This window comes from Leucopleurus acutus (assembly GCF_964270905.1).
Source record: "Leucopleurus acutus genome assembly, chromosome: 4".
Lineage (NCBI taxonomy): Eukaryota > Metazoa > Chordata > Mammalia > Artiodactyla > Delphinidae > Leucopleurus > Leucopleurus acutus.
Genome location: NC_139146.1, coordinates 117250887 through 117264222, shown reverse-complemented (window position 1 = coordinate 117264222; position 13336 = coordinate 117250887). Strand labels below are relative to the sequence as shown.

The 13336-nt window shown below is 39.2% G+C and overlaps 1 protein-coding gene across 2 annotated transcripts in view; it reads right to left on the bottom strand.

The window, feature by feature from the left end:
- The window catches only part of COPS4 (COP9 signalosome subunit 4), a 36972-nt gene extending 24336 nt beyond the window's left edge, over positions 1-12636 (bottom strand). The window contains exons 1-4 of one of the 2 annotated variants that reach the window (XM_082837821.1): positions 12477-12636; positions 3753-3832; positions 1267-1418; positions 71-174 (exon numbers count right to left, since the gene is read on the bottom strand). In XM_082837821.1, coding sequence (XP_082693947.1) covers positions 71-174; positions 1267-1418; positions 3753-3832; positions 12477-12550 — 410 coding nt within the window. In that variant the 5' untranslated portion in view covers positions 12551-12636. The remainder of the gene's footprint in view (positions 1-70; positions 175-1266; positions 1419-3752; positions 3833-12476) is intronic. The other variant, XM_082837820.1, reaches the window with a different exon arrangement.
- Positions 12637-13336: the final 700 nt, after the last annotated feature.

Below are 13336 nucleotides of genomic sequence, written 5' to 3'. Positions count from 1 at the left end.
TGTAACAGAATGTAAAAAAAAAAAAGTAAGTGAACAATTATACATGTTTTATATCCACTATTTACTATACTTTTGTCCTGTTTCCAAAGGAATTCCCACCAACACTTGGGCTGCATTTCTCCAATCTTCTTCTTTTTCATATATGGATGCAAGATGCTGTCTTATGGAAGCAACCTGGAATAGGAGGTATACATGTTAAATTACTTCCGCTGATATTAGTAAACTAGTTAAAATAAATAGATGATAATCTATTGTGACAATGCTCTCATTCAACATACTATGCAGGCAAGTAAATAGTAAAAGTTTACCTAGACTACCCAAATTTTTAATGACTTCTGCATTTACAGAATATCAAAAGAGTGAACTAACACATTCTGCAATGTGGATTATGGCAATAATTTAGTTGAAATATTAAGTTTTGCTTTTGTGTCACTGCATATATAATGCTGGAGTTCTCCTATGTTCTTAGCCTAATCAACAATTTTACTGATTTTTAAAAATTATCTAGGGACTTCCCTGGTGGCACAGTGGTTAAGAATCCGCCTGCCAATGCAGAGGACATGGGTTTGAGCCCGGGTCCAGGAAGATCCCACATGCTGCAGAGCAACTAAGCCTGTGCGCCACAACTACTGAGCCTGCGCTCTAGAGCCCGCACGCCACAACTACTGAAGCCCGTGCGCCTAGAGCCCGTGCTCCGCAACAAAAGAAGCCACCGCAATGAGAAGCCCGCGCATCGCAGTGAAGAGTAGGTCCCGCTTGCCGCAACTAGAGAAAGCCCGTGCGCAGCAACGAAGACCCAACGCAGCCAAAAATAAAATAAATAAATAAATACATAAAATTAAAAAAAAATTATCTAAAGAGTAATATTTGGTTCATAAAACCAAATTATAGTATATGAGCAAATGTCAGCTGGACTTAAAACATCATGATATTTATTTGATCTTACATTGTAAAATGCTGTTTGGCACGCTGTTTGGCACACTGTTTTGTAAAAATGAAGTTGAATGATTACCTACTTTAAAAATTTAATAGTATCTCTCAAAATAACTGCTGCTATCTCAAGTTTAAAAATCGCCACTCTAATAGCCAATATTTTATAATAACTATAAATGGAATATAACCTTTAAAAATCGTGAATCACTATGTTGTACACCTGCAACTTATAATAATATTGTACATCAATTATATCTCAATTTTTAAAAAAAAGAAACACATAATAAACAGAGTCCTAAAAACAAAACAAAAACCACTGCTCTAGGTTTTTACCTGCTCCTCAAATGAAATGACTCTAGGCTGGATCTTTTCCAAGGTGAAATGATAGATTTCTTTGGCTGTGCTATCAGGTAGGTTAGGGAGATGTGTGCAGAAATCAGTCAGCAACTGGCGAGAGATCACGAGGCTGACATTCTCATTTACCACTTGTTAAAAAAAGTAAGGGATAAGAAAACATGAGTAATTTATGTTTTCATTAAGCAATCAATTTTCACCTAAAATTAATACTAAAAATAATATATACCAGTGTACTCTTCAAAGCATTATTTAGGAATCTCCACACCCCTGTGACCTTATATTATAGAACCAGTTTTCCTTATGCTGAATTATCTGATCACATAACAACTACAACAAAACAGTAAAAATACCACAACTTTTCTAAGAAACAGAAATGGCTGGGAAAAAGTTTTAACAGTTGAGAATTTTAAGTCATTCTTTTCTCTTCTTTATTTTTCTACAAAGTGAAGGCACAGAAACACTTAATATTTTTATTTATGTTCTTATATTCTACCTAGCTACAAAAAAAGAGTTAAAGAAGAAACAGTGAAATAATTTTCACGAAGTTTAAATAAAGTGAGTAGTGACAGTCACTGCCACTTGTACTTTCCTGATAAAAACAACAAATAAGAACTTAGGTCAGCACTAGATGCATAGACATATTTTATGACACTGTTTATAAACATTTATGAGGTATTATTATATATGATTAAGGATGAAAACTCTGGAGCCACACTGCTTCCAAATCCTCCTGATTACATGCCCTCAGGCAAGAGACTTAACTTCTCTGTGCTTCTCTTTCCTCTTCTGTAACATGTGGATAAGGTTGCTGTGAAGCTTAAATGCAATATACATAAAGTGCTTTAAACAATACCTGGCACATAGCACTCAGCAAATGTTAGTTATTATTATCACTATTATTACATTTTAAAAAGATGCATCATGCTTGTGAACCACTCCTTAGATAAATTAAGTTTAAATCAGTAGTTACTGGGGAAATAAATGACAGTTCAAAACTATTCAGTTGATGCAAATGATTTTAACAGTAGACTGCTTTTTTTTTTTTTTTATGCGGTACGCGGGCCTCTCACTGTTGTGGCCTCTTCCGTTGCAGAGCACAGGCTCCGGACGCACAGGCTCAGCGGCCATGGCTCATGGGCCCAGCTGCTCTGTGGCATGTGGGATCTTCCCAGACCGGGGCACAAACCTGTGTCCCCTGCATTGGCAGGCGGACTCTCAACCACTGCGCCACCAGGGAAGCCCGACTGCTTTTTTTTTTTGGTGGTTCATTGGATTCAAAGTTTATATAAAGATCAAAGTTTATAAAAAGCACTACTCTTTTGCTACTAAGTGCAACGGTCTTTAAAAAAAAAAAGCCACTAAAAGAGTTTTTCTGAAACCATTGCCAGTTTGTCTCACATTGCAGGCCCCAATTTTTTGAGGCAGTAACTGACAGGCCTTGTAACTAATCAGTTTATAGTATATTAATTGGAATTGGATGATACTGGATGTGACTGAGAACAGTTTCATTACAAGTGCCATTAGGTACCTATAACTGTTAGAAATTACTATACAAACTAGGACTTCTCAGGGAAATATAATTAAATAAGAACTATAAGTAAGAAAACTTAGTTTCTCGTCTGGGCTCTGTCACTGACTAACTGAATGTCCTTGGGGGAAAAAGTCACTTAATCCTGAGACTCATTTTATAATATATTATATAGGGCTATCTATACCTGCATTGTTAGTCACAAGGTTATGAAAAGGAGCCTGTGTGATGGATAATGTGTATGAAAGCACACTGTAAACTGTAAAGCACTATCAAGTATCATTAATATTGTGAACTCAGGATAAATTCCAGCCTGAATGTTGAGTAATTTTCCAGATAACTGGATATGTTAGAAGTCAGGGAATGGGGAAGAGTGTCTTAAAGAATGGAAATTTCTAGTTCCCATTCAAAAGAAATGTTCTTAACATTAACAACAGCTAACACTTATCTAGTACTTATCATGTGCCAGGTACTATTCTAAGCACTCCATTATGGATATTAACTCATTTAATCTCCCAACAATTCTACAGGGTAGGTATCATATCCCCATTTTATAGACAAGGAAAAGGAGGCACAAAGAGGTTATATAACCTACCCAAGATCACATAGCTAATAAAATAGCAGACCAGCATTTGAATCCAGACTATTCTTTTTTATCATTTGCTATATTGTCTCTCCATCAGTTGCTTTATCAATAACTATACAAAACCTTAATTGTAAATGTAACAATGGCTTCACATTGAAAAACAATTGAAAAACAATCAAATATCAAGTTGTAAGTAGTTTAAATTCTAAAATCAATCAAGCTCAATGCATATTTAATTTAATCTCAATGTAAATTATACTGACAATCTGATATAAAACAAGGTTTGAGCAAGCTTTTAAGTCCTAACTCAGTAATACAAGGCAAACACAGAATTTTCATTCCACTTACTTGCTTCCACAAAAGCTTTCAAAGCTTCTAGCTGTTCTGCCCCAGATAACTGAATGGCTTTTTCCAGTATCTGACGATACCTAAAACAATACCAAAAAGAAAAAGTGTTTAGAAGGCATTATATAGTCTAATGCTAACTTTGATGTTTGTTCATTTCTATTTACCCTGGTTTCTTTCATAGTGCTCTAGTTTGTGGTTTTCTTCATAGTACACTACAGATTTTTTTTTTTAAGTTTCTAGTTCATCACAAGAAACACTAAATCTGTAATTCAAAGTGCTACTTCTTCTAGTTTTCTTTACAGTATATCACCATTTTTTAAGTTTTCATGTCTATCACAAAAAGAGTAAATCTAAGTTAATGGATCTAAGGTGCCACTTTTTCTTTCAAGTTTTAGTTTTGAATTTGAAACGTCAATTTTCTTTCAAGTGCCTCAAAAGATAAGCTATATTTCCTTCACTAAAGTACACACAAGAACATTACTTGAGGTGGCCCAGAACATTTTCCTTATGGACCTAATGAATCTAGGTTTACCAACAATAGGATAATGTTGACTATGCAATGAAGCCAAATATTAGAGATTAAATGTCTTAGTGTGTACAAAATACATTCCACCAAGCCAAATGTCCTGACAGAACATCCTTCAGTGCCTATTAGTTCTTTATTTGCATTCAGTTCCAATAACCATTCTGCCTAATATTCATGATCACACAAAATTCAAATCAGCATTCTACAAATGATGGGGAAATGTGGAAAACAAGAACACTAACAATTATTAGGCAATGGTAAGTTCCTTCCTAAACTGTAAACTCCATGAGGACAGGGATTTTTGTTTTGTTTACTGCTATATATACAATGCCTAGAAGAGTACTTGGCACATCATAAGGACTCAAAGATACAGCAGTATTAGTAACATTTTATTTCTTAAATTGAGTGGTTGGTACATTGGTATTATACTATTCTTTATCCCTTTTGTTTGTCTCAATCATATTTATTAAAAGCATTAGTTAATGCATTTTACAAACCTAACTGCAATTATTCAGAGCATTATCCAGAATATAGTCAAGAAATAAAAATATACAAATAGGGCCCAAACTCATTCAAATTTATGACTTGTATTTGTAGGGCACACCCTCAAGCTACAATTCAGCACTTACTGATTCTCAGCTCATACAATATTCTCACAGCCTTGGTGATACGATTTCTCAAAACAGCAGTGAATCAAACTGGCTTTGTAAGAAAGCAGGTATACTGACAGAAAAGATAGCTAACTCCAAAAGAAGAGACAAACAATTCCAAGAAAGCAAGGAAATATTATCAAGCTTTAAAATAAAAAATTGTCATTTTAAAAATTGCGGGATGAAATACAGTTATCTAAAAATTTATTTACATTAAATATCTCATTCTCGGGAGTTTACCAGTGGCCTAGTGGTTAGGATTCGGCGCTTTCACTGCCGTGGCCTGGGTTCAATCCCTGGTTGGGGAACTGAGATCCCACAAACTGTGCAGCACAGCCAAAAAACAAACAAACAAACAAACAAAACTCATTCTCTCTCTCTACATATATACATATATACACACACATATACACATATATTTTCCATATCTATATTTATACATTTACTTATTGCCCTGGGCATGGTTCTAGTTAATGCATTCAATGGTTTATTATTTCTTTTTTAGATTGGCTTGTTTTTCATAATCAATTAAATGAAGACTATGGCTAAACCCTCTTACTCTTAAATCCCAGTTATTTTATACTAACAATATTGTATTCAAAGATGACAATGTCTCACTTATAAAAATTTGCTAATAATTTAAGTTTTAATATATAGTTTCATAACTTATCAATCAACTAATCTGTATTGAGAACACCAAAAAAAACCCAATCAAAATCAATGGAAAAGATGGAAAAGTGACTGATGTGGAGAACATGACAAGTACCAAATACTTTTTCATTAAAAAATATTATGGAGGAAAAGAAAATTAATTAAGGCACCTTGCATCTGTCCTATCCATTCATCATCATCAACAAATGTTTATCGAGCATCTATTATGTATGTGAACTAAAGTTCAGTATGTCAATTTCTGATTTCTTGGCACTTGAAAGGAATCTGGAGGTAAATAAAACATACACACATGAAACTGTACCACAGTCACTATCTATGCTCAAAATTAGTGTAACAGGTATGTATTCACAGATCTTTCATTTACAGTAATGGTGAAATAGATATTGGACCAATCCTGCCTCCAAAACAACATAAAAAGTTGAAAGAAATGAAAAAAAAATTTAATAGCATAAAATCCTAACAAGAAAGAGTAAAGAGAAGAGACTAAGCGCAAAGACGTGAACCATAGCTTCTGTCTGAAAGCATTTGCTGACTGTGGAAAGAGAGCTGAGAGGCAGAGAGGCACTTCTGCTGGGGAGAAGTGGGCTCGGCTCTGGGGTGTTCTGCCATCTGCTGGAAACGCTGAAAGGCAAGTTGCAATTTCCAGCTGACTGATAAAACTAGAACAGGAATCTAAGGTGTTTTACCTGTCAAAGGAGGAAACACTAGCACTTTGGAAGTATGGTTACAAATTCTATTCCAAGGATCATCTAGTAAGAAGACCAATAAATTTGGAAGCCTTGGTCCTAGACTCCTAACCCTGTCAGGTGTCCAGCAGAAGGAAATGAAAATCCTCCCTGAAAGGTAACATCATAGACCTCCAGTTGTTTCTAAAAATACATTTAAAAATAATTTGCCCAACAACAAACATTACAATGCATACGACAATATTAGCTGGAATCAACAAAAACAACAGTCAATAGCAACAAACAGGGACTCCAGATACTGGAGTTACCAGAAAGACTGAAATACACTTATGTTTATCAAGTTTATAGAGACAAAGACACGCTTTTAAAAAGTTTCAGAAGAAACTAGGAACCATAAATAGTGTCATTTGAAAAAAGAATCACCAGAAGCTATAGAACTAAAAAATAATATTACCAAAACTTGAAATTCGGTGTAGTTCTTAACAGCAGACTAGACACATTTGACGAACTGACAAACTAGAAAGTAGGAGAACTTATCCAGAATAAAGCCTTGAAATGGAAAGTACAGAAGACAGAGTAAGGGGCACAGAGGTCACAGTAACAACGCCTAACAAGGGTTTCACCCGGGGCCTAGAGGAGAAAATAGAACGGGACAGAGGCAACATTTAAAGAGAGAGAGGGCTTCCCTGGTGGCGCAGTGGTTGAGAGTCCGCCTGCCAATGCAGGGGACACGGGTTCGTGTTCCGGTCCGGGAAAATCCCACATGCCGCGGAGCCGCTGGGCCCGTGAGCCATGGCCGCTGAGCCTGCGCGTCTGGAGCCTGTGCTCCGCAATGGGAGAGGCCACAACAGTGAGAGGCCCGCGTACCGCAAAAAATAATGATAATAATAAAATAAAATAAAGAGAGAGCTAAAAAACCTCTCAGAACAATGAATGATCCAATCCATTGATTCAAGAAACAAAATGAAGCTTAACCAGGATAATGCGGTATAGCAGTGGTCCCCAACCTTTTTGGCACCAGGGATGGGTTTCGTGGAAGACAATTTTCCCATGGAAGGGGTGTGCTGGGGCGTGGCGGTGGTTTAGGCGGTAACGCGAGCAACAGGGCGCGATGGGGGGCGGCAGATGAAGCTTCGCCCGTAGCTCACCTCCTGCTCTCTTCTGCGGTCCGGTTCCTAACAGGCCTCGGACCATTAGCGGTCCAACGCCCGGGGAGCTGGGGACCCCTGCGGTAAAGCACTCACAAAAATTGCCCACATTTCTTTTACTCTCTGTATCTATGCCCCTTTGCAATGTGACTTCGTAACTCTTCACATCAAGAGGTAGAGTTTATCTCCCTAGCCTTTCATCTGGGCTTGTTTTGACCAATAGAAGGCAACAGAAATAGAAGTAAAGTGCCCGTTCCAAGCCTGGACTTTAAGAGAATTTGTCTTTATCTGCTGGAACACGGCTTTGCCACATGAATGGGTCCAGGCCGACCTATTGGATGATGAGATATGTAGCCCAGTCACCTGCCACCGCCCCAGCCAACAGAGAAGCAGAGCTGCCTACCTGACCTGACTGCCTACATGTAGCTGACTACAGGTGCACCTGGAGCCCCTGTGGAACCAAGACCACGTGGAATAGGGAAGAATCAACCAGCTGGGCCCAGCCCAAAGTACAAAACAACAGAACTATGAGCTAAATAAATGATTGTTGTTTTAAGTCGTGAAGTTCTGGGGTGGTTTATTTCACAGCAGAAGCTAATTGACATAAGTAAAATCAAATCCACAGACACATCATAATGAAGTTGCAGAATATTAAAGACAAAATCTTACAGCTAAGTGCTAATATAATTTTTTAGAAGACAGAAATAATTTCCTAATGAGGTTGATCTTTTTTTTTAACATCTTTATTGGAGTATAATTGCTTTACAATGTTGTGTTAGTTTCTACTGTATAACAAAGTGAATCAGCTATACGCATACATATATCCCCATATCCCTCCCTCTTACATCTCACTTCCACACTCCCTATCCCACCCCTCTAGGTGGTCACAAAGCACCGAGCTGATCTCCCTGTGCTATGCAGCTGCTTCCCACTAGCTATCTATTTTACATTTGGTAGAGTATATATGTCAATGTTACTCTCTCACTTCATCCCAGCTTACCCTTCCCCCTCCCCCTGTCCTCAACTCCTTCTCTATGCCTGTGTCTTTATTTCTGTCCTGCCACTAGGTTCATGAGAACCATTTTTTTTTAAGATTCCATATATATGCATTAGCATATGGTATTTGTTTTTCTCTTTCTGACTTGCTTCATTCTGTATGACAGACTCCACGTTCATCCACCAATGAGGCTGATCTTTAAGCAGTCTAAATATTTGGACTTAGTTAGTGTTAAATGGGAAAGAGTAGGAGAAGACAGAAATTCTAGGCAAAAAAAAATTTGTCTGAAATGCAGTCCAGTTTGCTGAAAGTAATATAAAACCAAAAGGTAGGTAGGTGTTTCGAGTTAAGGGCTCTGAGCCAAGCAGACAGACTGTATTCTGGCTTTGTCACTAGCTATGTGACCCCAGAGCAAAGGGTTTCACCTCTGTTTTCTCATATGTAATGTAAATACTATCACCTACTGTTTAAGATTTAAAAATGTAAGTAAAGTTGTGCTTGGCATATGGTAAACACTAGATTTTAGGGAACTCCACTCTTCAGATGGGAACCGCTGAAACTTGTGTGTGGGAATAACAGAGAACCAGAGAATCTGCGTTAGAAGAGGACTTTGAGGTCTGACCTCTGTTTCGTGTGTGTGTGTGTTGTGTGTGTGTGTGTGTGTGTGTGTATATCCTCTATTTTTTGACAATTCTATTCCACTGTATTACTAGAAAGCTGTGATCCAAAGTCTACCTCTGTGAGGTAGAAAAGTCTATTTTCTTTTCTGCAAAACAGCTTTTTTAATAGTCAAGGGCAGCTAAAAGGTCTCCCTTTCTCTCCTTTCTCCAGATTGACAGCTTTTTGTAAAATGAAGCGTTTAGATTTCAAAGGCCTGATATTTTCCTCTGAATACCCTCCATACCACAGAACTGGGAAGGAAAAAAAAAAAAAAGGTCATATTTATATAGGATTGACTCAACAAAGACCTATAATCCATGACCTCAAACCTGCCCTCAAAGAGATAACATTCTAGTTGGAAAAGCAAGAAGTGAAAAGACAAAACAAGTAAGTGCTATCATAGAGGTAAACATAGGATGCCACTGGGCATGGGAAGAGCAACTAACCAGGTCCTCCATGTGTTGATGGTTGTTCAGAGAAGGTTTTTTGGAAGAAATAACATCTGAACTGAATTTTGAAGAATCACACAGGTTTTAGCCAAGTGAATAAGATAAGCTATCACAACAAATGCTCCCTCTCTCAAGGCTTTTCACTTCTTCTAAAACTTTATATGAGATAACGAACACAATGCCTAATATGTACAAAAGCAGTCTATATAATTTGCAAAAATGCTTCTCATGTGATAATTTCTTACATCAATTTCAGACTGTTGTGTTATTTCATAGTTATGGGAAAGCATTTCTAATTGAAGTTTTGACAAGAAAAGCAGTGTAGTCTGATGGGTTAAAAATGAGCTTTTTAGAGTAGACAAACCTGGTTTCAAATATATGCTCTGCACCTTTTCAGCTATTCATTGAGTCAACCAATATTTATTGAATAACTACTGTTATAAATATTCTGCAAATTGCTGGTAACACACAGTATCAGTATTTTAAAAAGAAATTTACTCCATTACTTTTTAATATGGAATCCTTTGTTACTCAGCTCCTAACATAAAGCCTAAAACCACTGATATGTTCCAAGAGTATTTCTCTCATAAAGCATGTAGCTGGCAGAACTGTTTTCTTATGAAAATAAATATGACACGTTCTTGCCCAGATAGGACCAGATATGTACCCACAGGCAAGGCCAAGACTTTCCTCAGGAAGCACTGGCTATCAGTTATCAAGCACATTATTTTATTTTATTTAATCTGCATAATAATCCTGTGTACTAGATTGTTACAGTAATGGTATCCAGTGTAACTTGGCCACTCTTCCCATAAAGAGGTAGACTCCATTTCCCCTCCCCTTGAATCTGGCCTGGTCATGTGACTTACTTTGACCAGTATTTGAGAACTGATGTTGTGAGACTTCCAAGGGTAGCTTTAAGAGACCTCGCAGCTTCCACTCTCACCCTCTTGGAACACTCCCAAGGCCCTGTAAGGAATCCTCAGCTAAACTACTGAATGAGAGGCAGTGTGGAGAGAGACCCAGCCAACAGCTAGATGTGTATGTGAGTCCATTTTAGCCCCACCAACCCCAGCTGAGCTGCCAGTTGACTGCACTTGTATGAGTGGGCCCAGACAAGACCAGCAAAATAGCTCAGTAGACCCAAAGCATATTGAGAAATTATAGTTGTTTTACACCACTAAGTTTCTGATTTGTTTATAGAGCAGTAAATAACTAAAGCACCCAATAAGGTGGATACTATTGTTTATCTGCAATTCAGAGCAGAGGAAGTAAATGCTTAGCTTAAGTTTCAGAATCCTGCAAATACATTAAAACTTTATCTCTTCTGATAACTAATAAACTTTTTTTTTTTTTTTCTGTACGCGGGCTTTTTTTTTTTTTTTTTCTGTACACTGTTGTGGCCTCTCCCGTTGCGGAGCACAGGCTCCGGACGCGCAGGCCCAGCGGCCATGGCTTACGGGCCCAGCCGCTCCGCGGCATGTGGGATCCTCCCGACCGGGGTACGAACCCGTGTCCCCTGCATCGGCAGGCGGACTCTCAACCACTGCGCCACCAGGGAAGCCCTAATGCACTTATTTTTTTCACCAAAACAAAAAGGAGAGCAGGCATGGAAAAAAAAATATAAGCTAGTTTTACTTTCATCCAAATCTATTAAAATTACATGCAAAACGGATTGAGCTACGAGACATATTCAACTTATTTCCAACCCAGGGATTATTACGTCCATACGTATTTACTAACTGCTTAATAATAATAGTAACAACGACAATCCTATGGCTGTTTCTAAGTGTCAGGTACTGTTCTAAGTGATGTAAGTGTGATATAAGTGCATATACACACACATACTCATTTTGTCCTCAGACAGGATATATATGATCATCCCATTTTCCTGAGAGGGAAATTGCCCCACAAAGTAGTTAAGCCCAAGATACACAGCTAAATTTCCCACTGATAAAGCAGATTACATTTACCACCAGACAAAAACATAAAACAAAGTCAAGGTTTCAGCGGCCAGGTTAGAGCAGTCGTATCCTATTAAATGGATCAAAGTGATCTCAGCCGTCGGGATGTAAATTGCATCAACTTGAGAAGCACACTTTAAACAGAATGCATGTTCATTACAAAAAAAAACAAAAAAACAAAAAACAGTGCTGTGAAATCTACAAAGAGAAAACTGACATCTTTGTGTCTGTCTGTAACTAACACCGCTTGCAGGGCAGGCACATATCACAAATTTTAAGTTGGAGTGCACCTAAGCCTTCCACATAAATTCCGACCAAATTCCTAAACAATCCAGATCCCTGCAAACATCACTACTCTAGACATCCCGACCCATGTTATGGTGACATGCCGCCTACGTGCCCTTCTTCAGAGTTGGTGGCGGAGAGAGAGTACCCAAAACACAACCCATAGAAGATGGTTCAAGTGGCTCTGAACGACATGATAGCGGCCATACCTCCTCAGCCCTCTCAGCCTCAAGAAGCCATCTCCCCAGAAAACTCTACACCAAGGTCCCAGAATATAAATTTCCCTTCAACCAAAACGAAAAAAGGGGGGAGCAGGGGCAAAGAGAGGCCACGATTCAGTGTGAGAGGCCGGCAGGCGATGGGAAGGGGCACCAGGGAAGGCTTAGAAGGCCATGGAAGCAGTCGTCCCACAAACCGCGCTTCTAGAATCTTAAGATACAGGAAAGGATGCCATCAGGGACTGCAAACGTTGACAGTCACCCCAGATCTACGGTTCTGAGGGCTCCTTACACAAGGTCCCTTCCAGTTTTCTGCTGCTCCCAACATTTGCCTACACAACCGACCTCAGGCCCGCCCCCTTGGTCATCAGGCCCGCTCCTAGCCTCACATCCGAAAGCCGCCGTCAATCCAAGGAGAACAAGTCTCTGGCTTTACTCTCCACCTCCCAGGCCCCTGGGAAATACTCACTTGCCCGCCAGATCTTTATGAGAGCCGCTCGAATTCATGAGCTGGGCCAAATCCTGTCGCACGGCTGCCGCCATCTTTCTCCCAGCTCAGCGAAGGCTGCGAGGCCTCTCACGGCCAAAAGAAAACGAGTGTAGGCCTCCAGAGTGCGGCTAGAGGGAACCCGAGATGCCACAGAGTAGCGCCTGTGTGGGCCAGACCGCCGAGAGTGGGAGCCTGCGTTAGGCCCGCCCCCAGGGTTGAGTGACGCGAAGCTCCACTCCTCAAGTCCGAGGCCGGCCCGGGCTTCTCTCACAGGCTCAGGCTCGCACGCTCCCACTTCGGATTGGCGGATGAACTCCAAGAGGCTGTGTCGCTTGTGCAACCCCAACAAATGCCCGATACGCAAAACTACCGGATTTTCATCAAGTTCCGTGTCTCACGTCTGTGGTTTACCGTTCCTTGTTCTTTAAGGCAGCCCTTAACTACCCATGGTGAAGAACGAGTTGTTTTTGGTTACAATTCACCACAGACCGGTACTTTTTGTAAAGTACAATAAAAAAGGTCCCCATTCCCCTTCCCACTCTGCCCCCTTTATATAGGTTGATCATACCTCCCAGTTTGTCCAGGACAGTGCCATTTTCCATCTGTTGTTCTGGAGTAATTATTAATAACATGCCCTTTCACTCTACCAACTGTTCCATTTGGATGACAAATTATATGATCACCTTACCTTGATATGTAATTATATTCATTACTTATGTATCCTTGTAGAATTTGCAATTTTTTTGTCCTTTCTAGCTTTTGCAAAAGATAGCACATTCTGCTCTTGATTTTTTTCTCTTTTTGAAGATTTTACCATGTAAGTCCAGAGAGCTTCCTCA